A 24585-nucleotide genomic window follows, 5' to 3' on the forward strand; every position below is an offset into this window, starting at 1 on the left:
TTCTCCTCTCTTGGCTGGCCCTGCTGCCACCCCATTCTTCCCTGAGCCTCAGGAGCTGAGGTTGGCTCAGCTGAGCATCAGCTCCTCAGACCCAGGCAGTGACTCTTGCGTTTGCCTACACTGCTCAGAGCCTTAGGCAGACCCTGTTGCTTGTTCTGTAACTCTTGAAAAGGAGAACAGTAGCTCTCAGCCTCAGCTTCTGTTTAGTCAGATCATACATGCACAGGTGTGGTAGCTAAAAGCTCAGCAATTAGATTGCTGAAACAAAAATGTGACCTTTAGAAGTGACATGAAATGATCTGTTGGGTTGTCAGATCTGTTGCCATTACTGGGTCAGTTGTGTGCTGCTGGCCCAGGAAGATGGCTTCACTCTGCCCCCTGACTTTTCCTCTTCCTCCTCTCCCAGCTATAAGTTTCACTCACAGTATCACAGGATTAAGGAGGTTGGAAATACCTTTGAGATGACCTAGTCCAACCTATGACCTAACGCCACCTTGTCAACTGAGTGGCACGTCCAGTTTTTTCTTAAACATCTCCAGGGATGGTGACTCCACCACCTTCCTGGGCAGCCCTTTCCAATGCCAAACCACTCTTTCTGTGAAGAATCTTTTCCTTATGTTAAGCCTAAACTTCCTCTGGTGCAGCTTAAGGCTGTGTCGTCTTATCCTCATGTTGATTGCCTGGGAGAAGAGCCCAGCCCCCATCTGGCTGCACTCTCCTGTCAGGGAGTTGTAGAGAGTGATGAGGTCTGATGAGGCTCCTCTTCTCCAGGATCAGCAACCCCAGCTCTCTCAACTGCTCCTCACAGGACTTGTGTTCCAGACCCCTCACCAGCCTTGTTGCCCTTCTCTGGACACATTCTAGCCCCTCTATGTCCTTCCTAAATTGGGAGGCTCAGAACGGGACACAGCACTCAAGGCAGGGAATAGAAAGAGATGGGCTTTAAGGTTACTGTCCACCCGAACCATTCTGTGATTCTATGATAGATGTGGGAATAAAGTGTGGCTTCTCTCAGCAGGGAGGAGTGATCCTCCCCAGTGTGGAAGAAACCAACCTGCTCCTGTACCAGGGAATACTGCATGCAGGGACCTGGAGACTCCTTTCTGCCAAGGGCACACTGTATGCTCATGCCCAGCTCCATTTTGGCTCTTCCAGGGACTCCCTGGGCTGTCAGTGGCACAGAGCTCTGCCATGCTTGTGTAAAAATGGCTCATGGCTGATAACATGTGACCTGCTTGCCTGCTGCAAATTCCAGTGTGTTTTGCTTGTTTCTAGTAGATGTTAGGGAGGTGGTGGATTCAGCTTGGGGCCACAGTTCAGGAACTATTTTCTTATATTATCATTAAGTGCAGTCCAGTGCCACAGTATAGAAAAACACAGCAGCACACAGGTACATATATCCCATTGGAGCCTGAAAATGCTAAACTAATTTGAGGAGGGAACATTTTTGTTCCTGCTTGTATAGAAATGAATAAATACAGTGTGACAGGCCAAGTGGCATCAATACACATTCTGTTTGTTGGTAGCTTGGAAAAACAAACACTCTGAGAACACCCATTTGTGTCTTCAGTCCAAGATAAAATGTTGCTGTGAACACTCACAAAAGCTGTCTCCTCCAGCATTGTTTGGGGCTAATCAGCATGGTTCCGATTAAGCAGACATGGCCTTACAAATTAATTTCATTAAATTCATTTAATTTATTTAATTTCCTTATCCTAATATCTACTTTTTACAAATGTCAGGATATTCATTCTATACCTGGTCATTCTCTACCAGAGATGAGCTTTATATTTTATAAGCCTCAAGTAAACATAGAAACAGAATGGTTAGGGGACCTTAAAGTACATCCAGTTCCACCCCCTGCAATGGCGAGGGACACCTTCCACTAGTCCAGGCTGCTCCAAGACCCATCCAACCTGGCCTTGGCCACGCCCAGGAATGGGGCAGCCACAGCTTCTCTGGGCAGCCTGTGCTAGGGCCTCGCCACCCTTCTAGTAAAGAATTTATTCCTAATATCCAGTCTAACACTGCCCTCCTTCAGTTCACAGTTACTTCCCCTTGTTCTATCGATCTATGCCCTTGTGAATATCAAGTAAATTTCCCTCATTTCAGAGAAACACTACTCACTTGGTGGAACCTGTTCAGAACCTGTCCTGAACCACAGTGCCGTGGCAAGGTTTGTGTAGTAAAGTTGGCACATGTGATCAAATCCTGGGGATCTGATCTGCATAATTCAGAAGAGGATTGAGCTCATGTAACACCAGCAACTGCTTTAGACCCTTGCACAAGACACATATTAGATTTGCTTTTATCCCTTCCAAACAGCAACAGGAAGCAATCTCTAAGGAGCATAGTAAAGTGTAGGTGTGCTGTTCTTAAGTGACAATTTCATTACTGACTTACAGAAATGCATTATTATCCTAAACCTAGTGCATACTTCAGAAATCAGGGAAGAATTGCTAACATGCCACAAATTTGACACAAAATTGATCTCTCAGGCAAAAAAATTTAGCAGCTATTGGAATAATACTGTAGTGTCAGGTTTTCTCTGTGCTAGGTGAAATGGCGGGAAATTCACTGTAGAGGGAGAACATTAACTATTTGCAAGCCAAGACCAATGAAAACCCACTGGGCCCTGTCTCCAAATGTGGAGCGGACATCCTGCTCAAGTTTCCTGTGCATCTAGGGACAGCAAAAGCTGTGCTGTAAATCACTGGTTATCTCAGTCTTGGCAGGAAGCAGAAATGCTTAAAGATCCAACAAAGCTATATGGTCGGATCCTTAGCTAATTTAATAGAGAGCTGTAACTAAGTCCATCCATTTGTACCAGCCAAGGAGCTGCCCAGTACCCATTCTAGCAAATAAAGATTTATTTTATTTTATTTTATTTTATGGTGGATGCTCAGTGCTTTTTACAGCTCTGCATTTCCTCTGTGCAATTTTAAATGGATTGTTGCAATTTTATAAAGCGATTTTTATTTTAACGTTTTGCACTTTTCAATTCACATCATGGATTTGTCACAGTCTGTAAGTGGTGCATTCAAATATAATTGCACAGATGCTCTGCAGCATTGGCAGTTTTCTCATTTAGCAAAGGGCAGTGATTGAAGGATATGCATGTACATCTCCAGCATCAACTTCAAAACAGACTGAGCTGATATTGGTTAATATTTCTTCTTCCAGCTGGCTTAAGGGAGTGAACAAGGGAAATATGGCCCACCAGCAAAGCCCTGGCACATCACTATTGTTCAAGACAGTCAAAATGGCACAAGATGCTGAAAAGAGAAAATATTCAAGTATTCTTTGTCTCAGATATAAACAGTCTGGGACAGAAATGTGAGAAAAAAAATTCCCTGCCCCAGCATCTGCTCTTGAGCCACCTCATGTCCTGTGTGGTTGAAGAAAGGAGACTCAAGGAAGGGAAACAAATGTGATCAGAGCTACCCAGCAAGGGACAAAGAAACAGACTCTTTAGCTACAGAGACACCTGGGAAGACCCAGGAGAGTTCTGTGCAACCTCAAGGTCCTGAGGAAGGTTAGAGGGAAGCTGTTCAGTGCTGCTTCCCAGGCCAGACCTGGGAGGTGCTAGCACTACAACTTCAAAAAAGGGAAGAAACTTTCTAGCCAAGGTGGCGTTTAGGTACAGAATTCTTTGGCACAAGATACTGTGGTTATTAAAAAAAAAAAAAAAAAAGGCACAGTGAAAAATATTATCTGCTAAGTTCTAGGTCAAAAACCCTCTAAGGGGTTATTAAAGACCAGGTACCATCTCTAGCTTGGGATATCTTTGAGCATCGGGCAGCTGGCAGTCACACATCCATACATGTTCCCTCACATCTGCTTTGGAGACAGGTTCCTTACCTGGCTATGCTGTGTGCTCTGGGCAGGTACAGGTGGTCACCTCCCAAAACCACAAGTGTCATCTCCACATCAGTGTTGGAAAAGGGAGACAGACATATACACACAGCCCCAGTGTGCTCCAGCAAAGTGATTACTTTGTTCCGTCTCTGAAGATTCTTATAATGGACATAAAAGCATATCCCTCATTTTCACTGCTCTACTGTATTTTATCTCTCTGAGCAGCTCCAGCATCAAACAAGAAACTCACAGCTTTGTCATCTTTCTCTCTCAAGCAGCTGTGAGCATCTGTCAGTGACAAAGAATTCCATGAAAACAGAAAAAAGATTCCCTCCCTTGCATCACCTTTAGAAGCAGTTTTACATATATGTATATGATTGTGCTCACCTCGTGGGGACTCATGGGGTCCAGATTTAAGAAATTAATTCTTCCTGTGAGAAAGAATTCTTCCCTGTGAGGGTGGTGAGGCCCAGGCACAGGATGTCCAGAGAATCTGTGGCTGCCCCATCCCCGAAGAGTCCAAGGCCAGGTTGGACACTGGGGCTTGGAGCACCCTGGGATAGTAGAAGATGTCCCTGCCCATGGTAAGAGGTGGAACAAGATGATCTCAAAGTCCCTTCCAATCCAAACAAAAGTGTGATTCTATGATTTAGCCAAAACCCTTACTTGATCACAACCAGGCATTGATATGGTGGCACTAGTTCTCCTAAACCCTCAGTCAATGAACCCTGTGTAACCCATCCAAGCCAACAGAGGATGGAAAACAAGTAAACCAAATGAGCACACTGAAATCTAGCCTTTTTATAAGAGATTAATAAATAGTCCATCTGAATGGAGCAGTCCCATTTGCCTCTGTGAAAACCTGGCCCAGATTCCCTGGTGCTGATGATCCGCAGCAGACACAGCAGGTAAGGACCATCCATTTCCAGAGTTTTCCTGTTTCTCAGTAGATTTGTCCATGCTGACTTTGCCCGTGATGGACCCTGGACACAATACCCCGATCCTTTAGATACCCATGAGCAATTTGGGGCCAGAGATATTAAAAGGTCACACATCATTTAGCAAAACCACAACTTCCTTCTTCATCATTTTAAATGGAGACATTGATTTCAAATAAAACCTCTTAACTGACTGGTTTGATTTTGTGTAGTCTTGGTGTTGACAGTGAGTCTTGTCCAAGCTCAAGGATGACAGCAGTAGAGCTCAGCTATTGCTCCTACAGTACCAAAGGCTCAAATGTAGGTGGAGATGATGTAGGTGAATCAACTGGATCCAGATAATTTCTGGAATGCTGTGTCTGTCCGAGTCGTAGTTCAATGTTGTTCCTCATCCTGATCACCTCACTTTCTCATCACCTGCAAAATAAGCCACCTACCAACATGCATCCCACCTCTAGGAAGGAAATAAATAATTGGAGACTGGCCCCATCTGTCTGCTCTGTCACAGCCTTTTTCCCTTGCCAGTTCTTTGTACTTTTGCATTTGCCAGCTCTTCTTTCTGAAGGCAAAACACGACATTTTAATAAGAAAATTAATAAATAAACACTCTGAATGAAAAATTTGTGGGAATGAGATTAAATACAGCTAATTGATTTGTTAATGAAATCTTCCTGAAACAAATCCAGGGGTGTTCACACCCTTAACCCAAACCTTAACCCTTAATTGATTGTCAATTTACAGAAAAAAGACAGGAAAAAATGACACACATCAGTTTAATTCAGGCAAGAGATGATGGGCACCTTGGAGAGAGACAGCAGCTCTTGGAGAAGCAAAGGAAAGGTTTATCCAGCTGTTGACAGTGAGGACCAAGAAAACTCTCTCAAGATTTGTGAGGTTTAGCTTCCAAGCTCCCAAACACAGCAGAACTTTGGCATGCTTCAGTGCCTGAGAGCCTAGAGCACCACAGTGTGGTTTAATTCTGCTCCAGCCATGCTCAGAGCAGGAATGTTTGGTCTATGAGGCAGGTAGGGTCTGGTGCCTGACCTGACAGGCAGAGTCAGAAAGACCTGGAGGGTTTTACTTCATGGTTGCAAGCAGCAAAGTGGAGAAGATTTGTTGGTGCAGCTCCACAGGCCACATCCCTCATGCACAGAGAAGGTTCTTGGCTTACTGTGAGATTTTGGCATCTTTTGTGAAATGTGCTGATGTCAGGACACCACAGCTATGGGTATTGTACTTTCAATCCCCACTTAATCACAATTTAGTCCCCTGGTTGAACTTAGCTGCTGCTGCCACATCTAAATTTTTTTCTTTGGTCTTATCATGGCCAGCGTATATAATTCAGCTCTATGTAGAGCTAGAAAGGGGCTATTAGTTGCTTAAATCTTATTTATGCACTAATACAAAGACACATGTAGTATTTATGGGATGCTTAATCCCTGTGCTTACCCTCTGTACAGAAGCAGACTGAGCTCAGAAGAACAGCTTATATGACAAAGGAAAGTCTAAAGCTTACAGCTTTTATGACAAATAGTGTCAGCAACACCTATTTCTTCAGCTTTTGAAGTTCCTACCTCCTTCCAAAGGAGAGAAGATGAGGGAGGAGAATGAAAAAAAGGTCCTAACCCTCCAGCCTTTGATCTAGACGAGATTAGATCCTGCTGTAAATTTAGGACAAGCCTTCAGAGATGTGTGGTGATTTCTCAGAGCATTTGATTGTGATTTCACAGCAGCTCTGTATTCTGGGACCTTGTGCTGGTCAATCAATGATGACCAAGCGAGACTCTCCTTCAACAGCATTCTGTAGCCTGGGGCTATTCTCTGAGGGTGTTTTGCTCTTGCATTACTGCATGTTGGTTTGTTAATGTGTTCACTATGCACATTTCCCTTGATTGCTTAAAATCATATAATGAGAGAATGTTAACACATTGTAAATAAACAAAACAAACAAAAACCCCACCTCCAAACCAGAAATGTTACTAAATGAGTAAATTTTCAAGCACTCTTCATCATTACATTTTCAAGGAAGCTTGGGAGAAGAAATAACACACACTGGAAATAATTCCTTTTCATGGTAAAAGCTACTCTTCAAGAAATCTCTTCTGTGTAGACTGTTGGGAGAGGGTGGATAAGGAAGAAAGATGCAAGTCTCAAGAAAATTTTCCAGTAGATAATCAAATACATGGCCTCTAATTTTTTATCATCAGGGACTTCAGATATATGATTTATTCACCAATGTAAAAAATAAGCCAAACTCCAAACAAGGATAAATCCTTTTCTGTAGGTCCAAAAAATACTCACTGATGCAGACCACTAATTTTCAAAAATTCTAAACCACTCTGTCCATATGGAGCATTTCTTCCTCTCTATCAATATCAGAAAATATAGAAGGCTGAAGAGGAAATAAAAGTTAAACCAAACAATTTAAAAATACAGTACTGTGACAGATTTTATTTCATTCTGATAGATACTACATGCTTACTACAACTAGGAACAGACATGCCTTTTTTTTGTTTGTTTTAGACTTTTATATTTTTTTTTAATCTATATTAAATGTTGATCTAAACTTTGCTGTGCCTTGGAAATCTGGCTCAGGAGTTAACTGCAGGAATTTTTATTTAAATAGATAAGCATTTATGTTTGAAAATAAGATAAAAACAGGTGAACAGGAAAATTAAATTACAAATTCGGTTCATACAAATATCTCTTACACTATGTACTAAATCCTGTTAATTAGCTGAGGTCTTTTAAAAATTCTTAAAAATACTTATGAAACATTATTTACAAATTATATAAATAAAATCTAGGCCACTTAAATTAACCAATACAACAAAAAAGTCACCTTTTTGTATGGTATGTACTAAAAATGTTTTTGTTTATTGATCATAACCCAGTTTTCAGTATAAAATGTTTGTTCACTTACATCAAAATGGGTTCCAATAGAAGGAAGGAAGATATTGTTTCCAGAAGAAAGCAATCAATATAATAAATGCTTAAAATCAATGGGACTTCTTAATGTTCTGTTCTGCACGATTTGCAGTCATTTTTAGAAGTCCCTTCTACACTATTTGTCATTTGAACAGCTCATCTCAAAACAGCAGAGACATGGTTTTAGCAACAGGAAAACACTCAGTACATTGCTCACACATCACAAAGACCTTACCAGGAGGGTGAGGCTGAGAATGGAATGTCAGTGGCCAGCACAAGCCTTTACATTTAACTTAAAAGGCAGCATTTATAGAACTAATCACAGAATATACACATCCTGCATTCAACAGCAATCAAAAGGACTGGAAAATATACATTTAGGAAAACAAGACTGATGATTTTCCATTACCTTTTTAAAAATTAATGCTTTGCTCCTTGCCTTTTGTTTTAAAACCAGCATTGACACCACCAACAACTATAACTACTTTTTTCTTTAACATAATATACGGCAGGTAACTACTGTACTTGAAAAATGTACAATAAAAGGTAAGAAACCACAGAACTTCCTATGCAGACACATAAAAATAGAAAGCCATATAGATTCCAAAGTGCCATGAATACCAAATTCAAGTGATGGTTTATAGTATGTAGGAAAGAAACTAAATGAAACTTGCTCTATGGGCTGCTGAGCCCTTCAGCTGTATCCTCAGTCTCCCCTTTGGCAGCTTTGGTGAGAATTTCCATCCATTTCATCTGCAGCTCTTCATCTTCTGCACTGAAATAGAGAGTTTGATGGGACTGGCAAAGCTTAAAAACGTGCTTCAGATCAAACTTCTCACCAGAACCTGGTAAACTGACTTCATAGCCAGGCAGAGGGATTGGACGTGGGCTTCGTCCATCCTAAAGGAGAGAAAACAAATGCAAGGATTCAGGACCAAATGCAGTTTGAGGAGAGAGAGGGGGTACACTGCATGAAGCCAGCAGGCACACTGCAGGAAGCACACAGACGCAGTCCCAGGCTCCTTGTTCAGCGCTGCAATGAAGGAAGCGGGGACAAGGCTGTACTGACTGCTCAGCTTACACCAGCAAAAAGCAATGACTTGGTGCTTTATTCTTACTTCACTGATTTCCTTTCACAGTAAATATGGCCAGGGATTTTCATACAATTTCATATAACTTATGTGTGTGTCTTTTACAAAACTTCCTCTGCGTTAGGTACAGGCAGTGGGAGCCAGCTGAGAAGAGTTTGATGTTGTTCCTTTTGAACATCTGGGATACTTTGTAGGATTGGTTAAAAGGAAGCAGTTAAGCAAAGCTGGGCCCTGTGAGATACCAAGGCAACTAAAGGGCAAGGGAAAAGTCTTTGAAAGAAAAGACAATTTTTGATTTTCAGTAATTGATGATGCCTTTGAGACATGTCAAGAAAGCCAATGCTCAAATTCTTGACCATCCTTTCAAAGCCAGATTGACTCACAGATCTAAGGAGCAATACAGCTCTCTAACAGTCACATCTTGAGCATCAACCAACTCCTCTCCTAAGCTCTCAAGAAAGATATATTTTAGCAAGGCAAGGTGTGCCATGGCCAAGCAACCTCTTCAACTGCTCCCAGCAGAGTGTTTCTAAAGATGAGTCCCCAAACTGAAGTCTGAATCACACAGGCATCAAGCATCTGTACAAAGCTGTCACCTTCTGTAGCAGCTGCTTGTGTTGCAGCCGCATACCAAAGCTAACGAAGCATCCCACAGAGAAGAGGCAAAGTCATTCTTTTGTCAGCCCACACCAAATGCAGATGACTTGGTAAATCTGGAAGAGGACCAAAACTCTGAGAACAATGGCCAAAAAAGATGCCTACTTTTCTCACACTTTGTCTAAAGTAATTCAAGTATCAAAATTGCTCACATTAATGCAGACACATACATTAACTAAATGGGCAAGAAATACAGTCAAAAATGTATCACAGTTTATCAATACAGGCTTCTTCATTTATTCATCTATTGCTTGTTATTGTCATGCAAAAATGCCAGAGTCCAACTGCCTGAAGACCAAGCACTGTTAAATGAGATTTACAGCAGCTTTAGGCTAAACACTGAAGTTACACTCAGTTCCCATTTGAGTGTAACTAGTTGTCCTAAATGCAGCACAGTTTCTATTCCCTGAAACCACAGCCACATCCCTAAAAACAGGAAGGTCTTGCCCATGCAGAAGAACTGGCATGTACGGAGCAGCTCCTGCACACGTGGCACTGCTCAAGCAAGCAAACATGAGACTGATGAACACAAATGTACAAGAGCACATGCATGCTCAACCATGCCTGTTTCACTGGTCTTGGTTTGGAAGAGTAGACATTTAGACTTGTCAAATGGAAAATTGTAGGTTGCCCACGACAATGACAAATGATGTTATTTGTAGCCACAAAGTGCACTGTAAGAGCAAATTGATGTTTGGATTGCATGTGTTGCACCTACCCAACATGTGCAGACACAGGCAAATTAAGCAGTCTGCTTTTGGTCTTGCATCCTCCCTTAATAGGCTGCCCTTGACACTTTGTCTGTACCTGCCTGATCCAAAAGGAAGGTATTTACATTATCTCTGAAAAGCTGTACTACTGAGAGGTAAAGGTGAAGCACTTGGCCTTGAGGAATACCCCACCCCCAATCCAGACTTCTCTTTGGGACCAGCAGCATCCATGGATGTCCTTTGCTGCTGAGCCCATCCCTCCCACCTGAAGCCTAGCAAATCCAGCAGTTATTATGCACCCATGAGGAATTCCAGCTTTATACTGAGCATGTAAGTAGGATTTACAGGCCTTATAAGAAAGATGAAATTCATGTTTTTGTTTTAAGAGCCTACAGGATTTGGGTGGTTGGACTGTATTTTAAAAAAGTATTTCTGCATGCAACATAGTACGACTGCATGATACTGGTATTTCATCAAACCAAAATACCCAGTGCTGAAAGAGCTTCACTTTAGGGCTGATTACAATAATTTTCCTCAGATAGAGAGTGAGTGATAGATAAAAATTTAGTGGATGTGTAATACTGTCAGCAATCACAAGCACTGTGCACTCATCCTGACCCTCAGCAGCACAACACAAATGTGTTATTTATCTAGGTCATTAGACCAGCATGTATTTATTGGTTTGTTACAGCCATTGCAACACCCAGGGTTTAAGATTTGGCAACAGAATACTCAGTGACACCACACAGGCAGTTCTGTTTCAGGCACCCCTGCATACAGACATGCCTCCACCACTGCACAGCTCTTTGCAGTGTATAGGCCCTTCTGGACAACAATGACCCACCAGTGGCATCTTCTCCCTCCTACTTCTGAGTGGGCTTAGAAAATCCATGTTTTTCTCTACCCAAACTCCACTCTTTATCCACTCATGATCTAACTCCAACCTTACACAAGTCATTGAGAAACTCCTATGATCTTCAGAACAAAAAAAGGGCAAGCAGAGTTTAGTGCAGGGCCAGGTAAAGCTTTTACTAAACAGGATCAACAGGCAAGCCAAAAGAAAAAAAAACTTCTCAAAAAACCCTGAGCTCAATTTCAAACTCAGCTACTCCCTTATTTTCTAAAAGTAAATCACATTTACATGATGAATGGAAAATTTCTCTACTTTATAAAGCAAAATTTTCTCTTGGATCAAGCTTGATCTGATATATACATAAATATAGCTATATATCTGATATATACATAAATATAGCTAATATACTAGTATAGCTTTACCTATACTAGTTTTACCCTTCATATTTCTTCAAAATCCATTACTTTTGCTGCTACCCTGGATGCCTTTGCACATCTCACTCAGGTAAGATCATGTCAGAGCTTTGCAAGTAGCTGTGCATTTTACAAGGCCACTGGGGGCAGAAGGTCCAGGTGGAGCCCTTGAAAAGACTAATTTGTCTTAAAACTGCTGCTTCTTACACTTGAAGTGGTCTTTGCTTATAACTCTTATAATTTCACTGAGATAAGCATGACAAAAAGCTGTACAAATTGTGACTCCATTTGAGGACAAATCAAATTGGTATGATTCCCAAACCTAAATAAGTGGCAAACCTCATGCCTAAAGTTTTATGCAAGACTTGAACTGTGAACACTCAGGGGATTAATTCATTCTCTTGGAACAAAAGAGCAAGAAGAACAGTTTTCTTGCTATTTTAAATCTGTGAGTCTGGTTTCTACCTGCACTAGCATCCCTTTGGCATGAGGGCCAGGGGTGCAGAGGAAGAAGCTTTCACTGTATTCAAAGCTCCAGATTCAGCTTGGTTTGCTCCTTCTTCCCAAGAGGCATCTATTCTTTCTGTTCTTCTTAACAATAATCCCCTGACTTTCAAACTCCTACAGTCATGATTTACTCTGTGTTTCAAGAGTTTAATACTATTGTTGGCAATATTATTCCCAAAAGACACATCTCAGGCACTGAAATGCTTCTTCGCAGGTATAAAGAGGTCTGTGAGATCCACAGAGGTGGTTATGCAAATAGAACTATGCCTGGGACAAGAATATTTAAGCATATGAGTGGCTCCCAACTGATTCCAGACATCCAGACACCAATAATGATGCTCTGGAAGAGATTTTCCTCAGAAGTTTAGTGTAACCTATGTAAACCAGAATTAACAAAATGTTGGATTAATATCAAGATATAGGACTTCCTAATTTTTTCTTGCAGTTGGATGCAAATTGAAGTATACAAATGGGAATGGCAGGCCCTTGAAGAAAGGAATAACTTTTGTTGTTTATAGTCTCATTCCTGACAGTAAATACTGGTTTTGGAATGTAAGATAAATAACCTTGTTCTTTTGCTTTCTTGATACTTTATTGGAAGAATTCTCTCACCCCTGAAATAGTTGAGGACACTAACCTCTAAATTTAACTGTCATAAAATTGACGATCAGTGCCAAAGGCACTTTTTTCCCCTAAAAAATAGGATCTTACTAGTAATATCAGCAGAGGCTCTAGATCAAATTTGGCAGGACATGGACAAAGCAACTGAAGCAGAGAAGTTCCTCCAGCTTCCATCTGTGGTTTTGCATGACTGTCAGGTCGGGCCTGCAGAATCAAGCATCATTGAGTTTGCACTGAATGCAGGTGATTTATGTCCATGGATTATTATTTGTGCTGTACCGCAACAATCAGTTGGCAGCAGGAGAAATTCTCAATCATACTGTGTAAGGGGTGTTGCTTCATCTCAACTTCTCCCCCCACCACTTTTTAGATGACACACATTGTTTCTGTGTGAGGAAGGCCAAAGAATTTATACTTTTCTCCCTCTATTCCCACTCTCCTTGCCCAAGTGTGAGACAATATGGCTTGCTTTGTGTGGATGCAGGGCTTGCACTGGCCCTTGGCTGAGGCACAGCTTGCGCATCAGTTGGAAAGTTCTGTGGGTGAAGCTGTTCTCTCTGCCTGGCTTTTTAAAGCATTATTCCTTTCTCTGGACCGTGGCTCCAGAGAGAGCCAAAGACTGGATTTTTTGCCTTTGTTTTAGTGCCTTGTCCAAGGCTGTTTGCTTTTCCAATGTGTAATTTCAGCCAGGCATGTCCCGCTGACTAGGAGGGAAACCAGGCAGCTTGCTGTCTGCAGGACAAATTGGAGGCTTACCCATTGTGGGGTTGGAATCACAGATGGAGCCAAGGGGGCTGAAGCTCCAAATTCAAGCTTTCAGCCTCTTTGAGCATTTTGTTTCAAACATCACACAAACTTACTTAAAGCCAGACGTGCTCCTGCTGAGAAGCTGTGAAATGAACACAGCTCTAATGACAAGGTGTAGTATTTGTTGATCAGATACAGGGTGAGCTTTACTCTGAAATGTTTTATAAAATCACAGGGAAAATTTATTTCCTTGACTGATCCTAGCCACAAACAGATGCTAATAAAAAGAAAACCTTTTTATCACTACAACTACAGCAGGGTAATTGCTACCTGAATTCAGTTCCATTACTACTTCCATCCCACACAGGAGATAAAACAAAGCTGTGTATAAATGTGTCAAATGCCAAATGCAAAACTGGATGTGGAGAATCGCCTTTCAGCATTGTCATTCTTCAGTGCTAAGGAAGCATGACAGATATTTCTAGTTTGGACACAGATGTTTCCCTTGATTTACATCACACACAAATGCTAGTTAGCTTCAACAGTACATTTAGAGACAAAAAACTTTTATAAATGTAAGTATTTCAATTAAAGTTAAAACCCCATGATGCTATGACAAGGAGCTTTATAATTTTTCAGGCTGAAGAACATCTACATTTTCACAAATTCCTCTATCCCATCAACCCAGAACTAGGTTAAAAAAAAACAAACGCTTGAACCAGCAGTTCCAGCAATTGCAATATTCAACCTCCCTTGCAGCTCTTTATATTTAACAAGAAAGTGCTTTCCCTAATGACAGTGTAATAAAATCCTTGACTACACCTGTCTAAAACCTTAAAAAAAGCTAAAGCATAACCTAATTATCCTTGTTTTGTCCTCTTTTTTTGTTAAAAATTTGAATGCAAAAGCAACGAGCTTTAACATTTGCTCACAACTGTATCAGCAGTAAGTACAGGTAACAAGGTAACCTAAAAATCTCTGAGGCTTTGTGCCATATCCAGAATAGGAAATTCAGTTCTGTTGTTGAAACCAAGCCAAATCCTTTGCCTCATTTCTCAGCTCGACATGTTTAAACTTATGCTTTTCTTTTTCTGTGTGTTAGCCCTCATGAATGCCATCTTACCGGGCTGCTTCCTTGCAGATACAGAACAAGAGGTTCACTCTTGGGGATGGTCACCCACATTTTGTACCAAGTCTTCCCTTTTTCAAGGAACTGGAGGTAGCTGCTGAAGAGGCTGTTTTCAGCCACAAGGTTGCTTTGCTTCTGGATGATGGGGGGAAAAAAATAAAACAGAGCTGTTTCCATTTATGTTTAAGTGTGCAAAATACTTAGAATTAAATATAAAATACTCAAGTGGTGCAGAGTCAAATAACACTTGAGGGCAAATGTGGGGTAGGTCATAACCAAATAAGAAATTAATAATTATTATATAAAATTAAGAAATAGCAGAATTCCATGTAACAGAGGCAGAACCACCATTCCCAGCAGACATGAAGCTAAATTCAACTTCTACCCATAAATTGAAAATGGTAATTAAGATGATGCACCTCATTTCTTGCTTAGCAAAGCAGGCTGGGAGATGACTTCAAATTAATGCAAAAGGTTTATTAACAGAACCTCTTGTGCATGGTGAAGCCAAATCAGAGTGTAAAAAATAAAATTGGAAGAAATTGTGCTCTCATAGAAAGCAAAGAAAATCAAAATTCCTGTTTGCATTAGGATTTGCACAGAAGCCTTCCGAAGATTTCTGGCAGATGCTAATAACATTTGTTAAGTGGCAATCTCTTCAGCTTCTACTAAACTTGTTAAAAAAGTTTAATCTAAATAGAAGGGAAAGAAAAAGCCTTTCTGATCTTTTCTTTCTATACACTGGCTTTCTTGCATTTTACCTTATCCTTTGAAGATTTAACAATAAAACTAGCAGCCTGAGCAGAGGAGGGAAAAATAACACTTTTCCTTGGGTTTTTACAGCTTTTTGTTGTAATCTGCTTTCTGAAGTAAAGTCCTGGGTCCCATTTCACTGGTTTGCCTCTCAGCTTTTCAGATTAACAGGGCTCTCTCTTCCCTGTGTAGGTGCAGGTTTGCGCCTGCAACTTTTCCTACTGAAACAGTGCTGCAAATTTTGTCATGAGATATCACAGACTGCATTGGCACCCATGAAGAGCTCATCATCTGTAGTCACAGCTGGAACATATATCACAGAATCACAGAATGGCTGGGGTCAGAGGGGACTGTAAAGACCATCACATTCCAACCTCCTGCCACAGAGGACAATATCTGATACCATATCTGAAGGTTTTGATGGGGTCAGTTTCTGGATCTGGAACTTTTTCTGCGCTCTGCAGACCTGGCAGCTCAGGCCAAGGGGGACCTCTGGCTTTATCCCACCCTATTGCTGAGATCTCGCACATGTTTAGGTACAAAGCTGTCAAAGCCCCCAGGAAATAGAGTTGCTACATTAAACACAAAAAAACAGGTATTATTTTTTTAATAGTTACTGTGCACAGCTCAAGATTGGAAATACACCATAATAAAAAGAAGTCAGAGGGTTTTCCTTTTTTTTTTGTAAGTTTGGAAGCTGAAGCTTAGCCACCAAACCTGTATGCATCACTGTGTGATCAGCATCCTATGATGAATGCTCACCATCTACAAACAGCATCCAGGCTGCAGGCGTGTTCAATGAGTATACAGAGGATTAAATAGTGTGGTGGGGCAGAAAAGAAAACTAATTTAATTAACTTTTAATGAGTACACTAAAAAAAGAGAGAGTCTCACAAAGTTTCTTAGCCAAAGACTATACCTCTGCAGCTAGTCTTTTCTTCTGTTCCCCAACTGCTTCCATCCCAGGGCTGCAGGGTATTGCTGGGAGCTGCAGGAAACACTCTTTACACACTCGATTATGGCGGTTGTTATCTGCAAGTGGCTTAAACTCAGAGCATTTTGCACAGATCACCTGCAACAGATAGATGGTGTTTAATTAGCCATGTTTAAAACACAACCCTTTATCAAAGAAATTGACTTGCAGAATGGTTGTTAGTAAAGCAAAATTCTATGAAAGCTATCTAAATGTAAGATAGAGAGACCAATATAATATTCACTATATCTACCATTATTAATAATTAATGTGCATGTGATCCTATGCCATATACCAAAATACCAAGTTAAGGAAAACTTATGTCTTTGGGGAAATACTGTATGACTAACATCATACAAGTTTGCTTTTCTTGCCTTTTCAAACAACATTTTATAAGTCAAAAAGAGCTTAAGTTGGCAAAGCAATTAGTGCTTTTTAATGGTCTGAGAAGGACTCATTTTCAGAGTGAAAGTGGCTGACATTCCTCATCAATCAAGAACATCCTGAAGAACTGAGTAATCCAGAAAGTACCAACTATTTTAAGAACACAGTCCAATATATTATCCATTAAAAATTATTTGTCTGCCTCAGCTGCCAAGAGCGTGCAATGGCACATTGGGCCCGAAGAACCAGTGCTTGGAAACAATGCTGGATCTTCAGCTCCAGAACCTGTTTTCATGCTAAACATTTGTCTCTAATACACCTGATCCAGGGAGACAAACTGTCCCCAGGGTGTCAGCCTGATGGACATAGATTCTGAATTTCTGTACAATAATAACCAAAAATGCAAAGCACACACATATGTTGTTAGATGGTTCACTGTAAGACTTTAATTACTATATGAAGAGGACTGCCTTAATTCAGGAAGTGTTACCCAAACAAAAGCAAGACAGCATTTTTAGCAGCATGACAGTCTTTCCTTCAGACAAATTAACTTCTTTAATTCGAATGCTATTGCCATGTTACAAGGCATTGCACAACAAATGATGGTTTAACGATAAATTATTCATTTTGTAATTCTTGTTATCTCTTTGTTCCTGGGGGAAAGCCATTATTTCATTTCTTTAGTAACACTGACTTTGCAATGGGACATTTTTAACCCCCAGAAATTATTTCATTATTTAATAAAAGCAAACCCAGAAGATTGAAAATCCGAACTCTAGGGTAGAAATGCCTCCTTCACAATTTAATTTCAGTTGCTGAGACTGAGCTTTCTTTACACACCTTAACTATACATTTAGATCTCTCTGCAGCTGAAAATTTATCTCTACTTCAAATGACTAACATTATTTAAATAACATTACTCTTAGTTACATTAGGAACACTGAATGAGGTTTCAAATAATTTTGCAGAAATCCATCTCATCTTGGCCATGGTTGTGATTTACAGAAAAAAAGGGAATTCAGCCATTGATAAATGGCTCTAGGGGAGGTGGCTAAGGGCCTTCAGTTACCCAGCCCTCTGGGATGGATTTTCTTTGGTTTCCCAAGCAGGAGGAAAACACTTTTGCACAACATTTCTTTAGGGAAAGAAACACAGAATCAGAGTATGCTGAGCGAGAAGGGACCCACAAGGATCACCAAGTCCAGCTCCTGGCCCTGCAGAGGGCATCCCCAAGCATCACACCCTGTGCCTGAGAGTGTTGTCCAAACTCTCCTGGAGCTCTGGCAGATTTGGTGCTGTGACTGCCTCCCTGGGGAGCCTGTTTCAGTGCCTGACCACCCTGTGGGGGAAGAACCTCTTTCTAACATCCACCGTAAACCTCCCCGACACACGCCTTTCCCTTGCATTCTAGAAAGAGATCACAGAGAGAGATCAGAGTCTGCCCCCCCTCTTCCCCTCAGAGAAAGTTGTTGACCCCAGTGAGTCTCCCCTCAGCCTCCTCTTTTCCAGGCTAAAGAGAAGAAGTGCCCTCAGCTGCTCCTCACATGGCTCCACTTCGCCATCTTCATTGCCCTCCTTTGGATGCTCTCTAATAGCTTAATACCATCTTTAATATTGCATGTTCAGCTGTTCATTTTAGAAGAGCTGCTGTCTGGGTGAAGTGAGCCTGTCTCCAGGCCACTGCTTCTGCAAACAAACTAAAACCCCCTCCCCAGATACACACTCACCCCCAGGAAAAGCACCACCTTTCTTTCTATCCACTGAGGCACTGAATTTGCCTTTAAACCAGCACAAACTAGGACTCTTGAACCAGTTTTGCTGCTTTCCCCCCTGATATCCAGAGAGTAAAGCAAGCGAAAAAACCTGCTCTGTCAATGACTTGCCATGAACCAGAATGTCTTTTAGTCCCCTGATAAAATAAAAAATTGTCTTCTATGGTCTCTGCAGAAGAAACTCAAGAGCTGAGCATGCTGGGATACTTACTGCCCCACACTGCTTACAATGGTGCCGCCTCTTTGTGATGGAGTTGAAGCTCTCGCTGCAGCTCTTACAAGACTGTTTCTCTTTGTCTCGCTTGGATTTGGAAGATTTCCTAGAAGAATCACTCTGAAATTAAAAGTACAAGTAAGTGATTAAAAAATAATAAAAAATAATGGCAACATTATTCATACAGTTCTACTGACAAAGATCCTCTTTGGGGTTCACACCATTTTAGGAAAGAATTTGCATGACTCTGCTGCCTGCCTCAGCTGGAGGGCTGGCTCAACCATCAGGGGTCTCGGGGGGACATGATGTGGTCTCAGCCCATCTCTGCCCACTCATCTCCTTACCACCACAGAGCAATCTCCTCTCCCTGTCTGTCAGCACAGAGGTATAAGAATGGCCAAGGTGGGCGTCTCAAGAAAACTTCCCTTCCAGCACTCACCTCTTCCTTTTTCAAGGTACATGTTGACTTCGTGAGTGCGCTGTAAACTTCCCTCCCTTGATGGGAAGATGTGAAGACTTGGGGGTAAATGGCTTGACTGAAGAAGTGAATGGTGTTAGGAGTGGACTTTGCACCACCCAACATCAAATGCTTAATTTAGGAGTTTTCTTAGTCTCCCTCCCAGCCCAAGTTGAAGCACAAGGCTCCTCAGGAAAGCAGGGACACCTGCGCCAGGGACCTGCACTATCTGGGACCTGCTGTCTAGGTGGCCAGGCAAGGTTAGCCTCTAAATGCAAGCCAATACCTAAAGTCACTCAGCAAACCCTATTGCACAATTTCCTGATAAATTGAATAGCATTACTGGATCCAGCATGAACTGGACTTCCCATGCCTGGAGGTGTTTAAGGCCAGGTTGGATTCAGCTCTGAGCAACCTGGTCCAGTGGAAAGTGTCTCTGCTCATGGTGGGGGTTGGAATGAGATGATCTTTAGGGTCCCTTTCATCCCAAACTATTCCATGATTCTATGATTAACATGCCAACGTGCAGATCACAAAAAAACAACGTGCTGTATAAAGATGTCTTTAAGTGTTTGAAGAATGCCAGCAATATTTCACAGTATTTCTCAACATTGTCAGAATACAGTGAGAACAGAAGAGTTTGAAACATTGCTATTGTAGATGCAGAAAAGATAATAAAAATGAAAAAGTCTTTATTACTTGGCAAATTCCAGAGAGCTATTATAAAAGAAAGACCTTTTCAACAAAATGTTATTTAACTACTGACACTGAAAAAGAATTAAAAAAAAATTCCTTTCCATTCCTGTGAAAAAGAGGAGACCCTCCTGCACTGGCAGTGCCCTCATCCCACCCAGTGATGGATCAGGTGACCTTACCACAGACTCATAACACAGTCTGAACAAAAAGGCTTTAGTAGCAAACAAGGATATGCATTGTAACTCACATTGTTCATCGCAGATAAATTTAACAGTCACTTTGCAACTATGTCTTTTATTACACAAGCTACTTTATTTACTGCTGATACCTTTTAAAAGAAGTGCTAACACAGAGCTGCCCTTGCTTCAGCATCTTGATAATAATGAGCTTGAATAATTGCCATATTTCTCACCTTTCTCAATATACCCAACTCTGTTTTGAAGCCACTGAGTCTGACAGGAAAAAACATAAAATCTCACATAAAATCTGTTCAGAGCCAGGATCTACTTCTTTCAGACTAGGCTGTTTTGAGTACTAATTTGCTTTTACTCTACTGCATTTAACTCTCTAAATCTCAACAGTTTCTTTGAATTTTAAAATTTTGGTGGAAAAATAGCATGTATCCCAGCAAGAGGTACACCTCAGGTGACTGCAAGATGAAGGCCTGTGGCAGGCCTTCTGAGTAAGCAGACATCTGAACTTAGTGAACTATGCAGCCTCCATTTGCTTCTGAAATGCAGGGGAGAATCACCAAAAAGCTGGTAGGAACAGAAAGAAAAGCAGTGGGCTTAGGAGACTGCTGTTACCATTATTTATTACTAGCTATATAGTTGGAGAATCACACAGTCCCAGAATGGTCTGGGGTGGAAGTGACCTTAAAGCCCATCCCGTTCCATCCCTGCCATGGCTGCTCCCAGGCTGCTCCAAGCCCCAGTGTCCAACCTGGCCTTGGACACTGCCAGGGATCCAGAGGCAGCCACAGCTGCTCTGCGCCAGGTATTTCATTCTGTCTGGGCCAGCAGGTAGAAATTCAGCCCCAATGTTGTTCATGAGACTCATACAGTCTGACAAGACTCTAACATGAGCAGACACATGAGCTAAAAAGCAGTTTTAAATATTTTCCTTCTCATTATGCTCTTACAGGTGTATTTTCCATTTATAAATTAACTACCTGGAGCAACCCACAATGGGGTTGCAATCAGCAAGTGTTTATGGAAATGCTTACTATAAGTGAAAAATATTTTAAAATTATATAGCAGATTTTGTACTTCGTAATCTTTTAGTTTGTTTCTCTACATGCCAACATTATACTGGCAAGACTATGTGTAAGACATTTTCCACAGGCTCATATTTCCTCCTGCATACAGAAGTCTGAGCATAACCTGCACTAGCAGGGCAGAGCAGCAAGAGAATTCAGCAAAGAGGTACCATGATGCAATAGACAAGCAGATGAGCCTTCCTACAGTAGGACTTCATTGTCTGGTAATGCAAACGTGAATGTGAATGCTGAAGAAAATCCCAGAAGCCTCTCAGGCAGGCTGGGGAAGCACAGGAAAGAGCTCCCAGTGTGCTGGCCACCACTGCCACCAAGTGGTTTGCACGTGAAGCTGTTGAGCACACAATGTATTGCTTGTGCTCTCACTGAGCTGTACTAAAGGGATGTCAGCACTAAAAATTCATAATTTTTTGAAGATGCAACTAACATTTTTATTCATTATTCTCTTGATATTATTCATTTTTAGCAAAATTAGAGCCCAGAATCAATACTACACAATTTGGGGTATTTTTAACTTTGTCTTTTTGATCAACTCCATTTTTTTTTTTCTATGTTGGGAATTACATTTTTCTTTAAATACATGATTTAAGGAAAATTACTTAACATGTCAAGATATGCTATCATATGCAAATCACTGACACAACAATTTATAATCAACTAAAAATATACATGTTTTTTATTTAATTACAAATAAAATGTATATACTTAAGACCAACAAAAATTTTTATGTAGGCTTGGGGTTTTTTTTAATACTATAAAACATCTTTTTTTTTTTTTTTAAGTAGCTCACTAAATACAGCATCTGTAACTCAAGGCACAAAACACTAATCACAAAATTGACTGTAAATAAATTAAAAATTGTTAAGGGAAAATATTAAGTGAAGACAAAAAATAACCAGCAAGGAGCACACTAATTACAAACTCTTATAACTTGGTTTTTTTACAGGTCAGGTTGCTGGCTTGTTTAACAGCTTTGCATTGACACTGTGCACTCTACCAGAAGGTTCCAGGCTTGGCAAGAGGTCTGGAGGTGCTGCTAAATGGCTCCTTTGTTACTAAAATCGTCCCGGTAATACGTAACATCCTACAGCACGTCTCTACAGGTAAGGGTATTTTTGGTGGTTATTTGTTCTTGTTGAGGCTTATTTTTCAGTAAATTCAACTAACCTAGGCATTTCCTGAAAATCTTTTAATCTGGAAGAGAGAGATAAGAATAATAAAAAATAGATCTTATTAAGGACTCAAACCCTTGGTTTGATTCAGCAGCAGTTATAGCCATTTTACTGAGCAAAATGAATAATACCTTTGAAAGTATATTTTGCTTTTATGGCAGCCAATGTTTTACAGGCCAGAGTCATATGAAAGTACTATCATCTCTTCCTCTGCACTAGCAGAAACATGGAAATTGTACTGTGGAAGAAGTGTTACTCAAAATGTGGTTCTGGATATGAAATTCTGAGTTACACAATGCAACAGCATTAATCAGATAGATTTCCTGGTATCTTTTTGTCCTTCTCCCTTCAATCAGTGCAGCTCCCTATCACAATTTAAATACATGCACACAAAACCAAACAACAACAACAACAACAAAAAAGCGCAAAAAAACCCCACCAAAAATCCCCACAAAACAACCAACAAAAAAAGCCCATACAAATCTCCCCCTCTCCAAACCCAGTGCTACAAACTGAAGGAACCAACTCTGATGTGCGTGCAGCATATATCCACTACCAAAGGAGTTATATTGCTTCAAGAAGTCTATTCATGCTTTGAGGAGAAACCCCCTCGCATCCAGCACTGTTAATAAAGTAATGTCGACTTTCTAACCCAGCAAATTGGTTGAAGAGTTTATTTCCTGGGTTTTGTGACACATCTGAGCAGGATTCAAATTCCCTGATGCTGCAAATGGCAACTAGCTGTGGGTATAACTTGGCCAGGAAACTAATGACAGCACAGCTGAGGCCACAGACAGCAGGATATAAACCCTATAAAACCTATATTGAAGTATGATTATTTTTTTCCTCCTATAAAATAAACATAACCCACCTCCCAACACTGCTCTGACTAAAGTATTAGCTTCAAATTACTCACCCCTCCTAATGCACCACCACCATCTGCTCCTGGCATTGATTCGACTGAGCTGGTGCCGGCTATCTGAGGAGAAAGAGAATGACACAGAACAGTTTCAATGTGGACATTCTTCCTCAAATATATTAAACACTGAAAAGAAAACAAAAAAACAAAAAAAGAAAAAAAAAAGAAAAACAAGGTGGGGGTGGTGGGGAGAAGAGAACTGAAAAAGACTTTGCTCTCAGCCCCTCAACTCTTTGCTTGTGAGCACACTTTAATTCATAAAATCAGATCACACAATCATAGAATGGTCTGAGTTGAAAGGGACCTTACAGCTCATCTTGTTCCAGGCCCCTGCCGTGAGCAGGGACACCTTCCACTACTCCAGGTGCACATGTTGAACATGTGCTCAGCCATCCTCAGATATGGGGTGGGCTCTGATGTGGGTGATTTTACAGATGGCACTGAATTGCCAACCTTCCTTTGGGTGCAACCTGTGCCTGTCCCTCACAGGCTGCAGAAAGCCAGTGCCAAAGTTTGAAGGACACTTCTCTATTGGAGCCTGCCAGCCAGACCAGCAAAAGCTCTGTGAAGGCACTTGATTCTGAGAGGAACAAAATTTACTCTATTAAACACCATACAGTTAAGTTTCTCTTCTTCATAATACATTTCAATCCCTAAATAAATGCGAAGTGGCATCTCCATTTATAGTTATGGAGATGTATATGTACTAAATACACATATATGTTTTTATATCTATATATGTATTTCTAGAGAGTTCATATATAATAATCATGTATCTATATGCCATATATATACATTCAATAGTATTCAATACATATAAAGGGCAAACAAGCTTTGTACATTGAGTACCAAAATCACAGGCTACATTCTAAAAAGAATGGAAAACCACCTTATCTGCAAATTAATTTACAGGGAGTTTGCTAGTTTACATGAGGTTTTCAAATGATTAGATTCTTTATGATAAATTCTCCATGGATCATTCTTCCTTTGCCAATCAGACAACATCTCTTATTTCAAGATTATCCTAATGGCCAGTGCATTTTGGCACTCTGGCTTCATTTCATTTTAAAGCAAGAATGTTTAATCTCTGTTTGAGTGGCCAAATTGAAGAGCTATTCATTCTGATGCCTCATTGGATCTATTTATATTCCAATACAATCAATCAACTCTTTAGAACAAGGAAAGGAGTAAATGCATCCCCTGGGACCAGGGCTGTGCCACCCTAGAGCACTTCCTCAGGCAATATAATTTAATTAAGGGAAGCATCACTACTCAGCTCTAACCAGCTATTTCTGCCTCTGCAAAAACCCAGCAACCCTGAGGTGTGCACATCATCTGTTCCTCAGTCCTCTGCAAAGGGGGTTCTTTTCACTGGAATCCTAATCAACCCAGGGTTTTACTCTGCCTAGTAAAAGGGCATCTGTGTGCTGTGATGGGACTTGGAAAAAGAAAAATGTGGAGGAAAAACAGGGTTGGAAGAAGAGCTTGAGAAAACCCCTAGCAAATTTAGGGAAAAG

At 40.8% G+C, this 24585-nt stretch overlaps 1 protein-coding gene across 6 annotated transcripts in view; it reads right to left on the reverse strand.

The window, feature by feature from the left end:
• Positions 1-2868: 2868 nt before the first annotated feature.
• The window catches only part of FGD3 (FYVE, RhoGEF and PH domain containing 3), a 100522-nt gene continuing 78805 nt past the window's right edge, over positions 2869-24585 (reverse strand). For 4 of the 6 annotated variants that reach the window (XM_038148833.1, XM_038148830.1, XM_038148835.1 and 1 more), the window contains 5 exons: positions 23066-23128; positions 18546-18668; positions 16125-16277; positions 14447-14587; positions 2869-8624 (listed from right to left, as the gene is read on the reverse strand). In XM_038148833.1, coding sequence (XP_038004761.1) covers positions 8400-8624; positions 14447-14587; positions 16125-16277; positions 18546-18668; positions 23066-23128 — 705 coding nt within the window. In that variant the 3' untranslated portion in view covers positions 2869-8399. Of the gene's footprint in view, positions 8625-10190; positions 10284-14446; positions 14588-16124; positions 16278-18545; positions 18669-23065; positions 23129-24585 lie in introns of all 6 variants that reach the window. The other 2 variants (XM_038148832.1, XR_005258354.1) reach the window with 2 other exon arrangements.

This window comes from Motacilla alba, chromosome 12, assembly GCF_015832195.1.
Source record: "Motacilla alba alba isolate MOTALB_02 chromosome 12, Motacilla_alba_V1.0_pri, whole genome shotgun sequence".
NCBI lineage: Eukaryota > Metazoa > Chordata > Aves > Passeriformes > Motacillidae > Motacilla > Motacilla alba.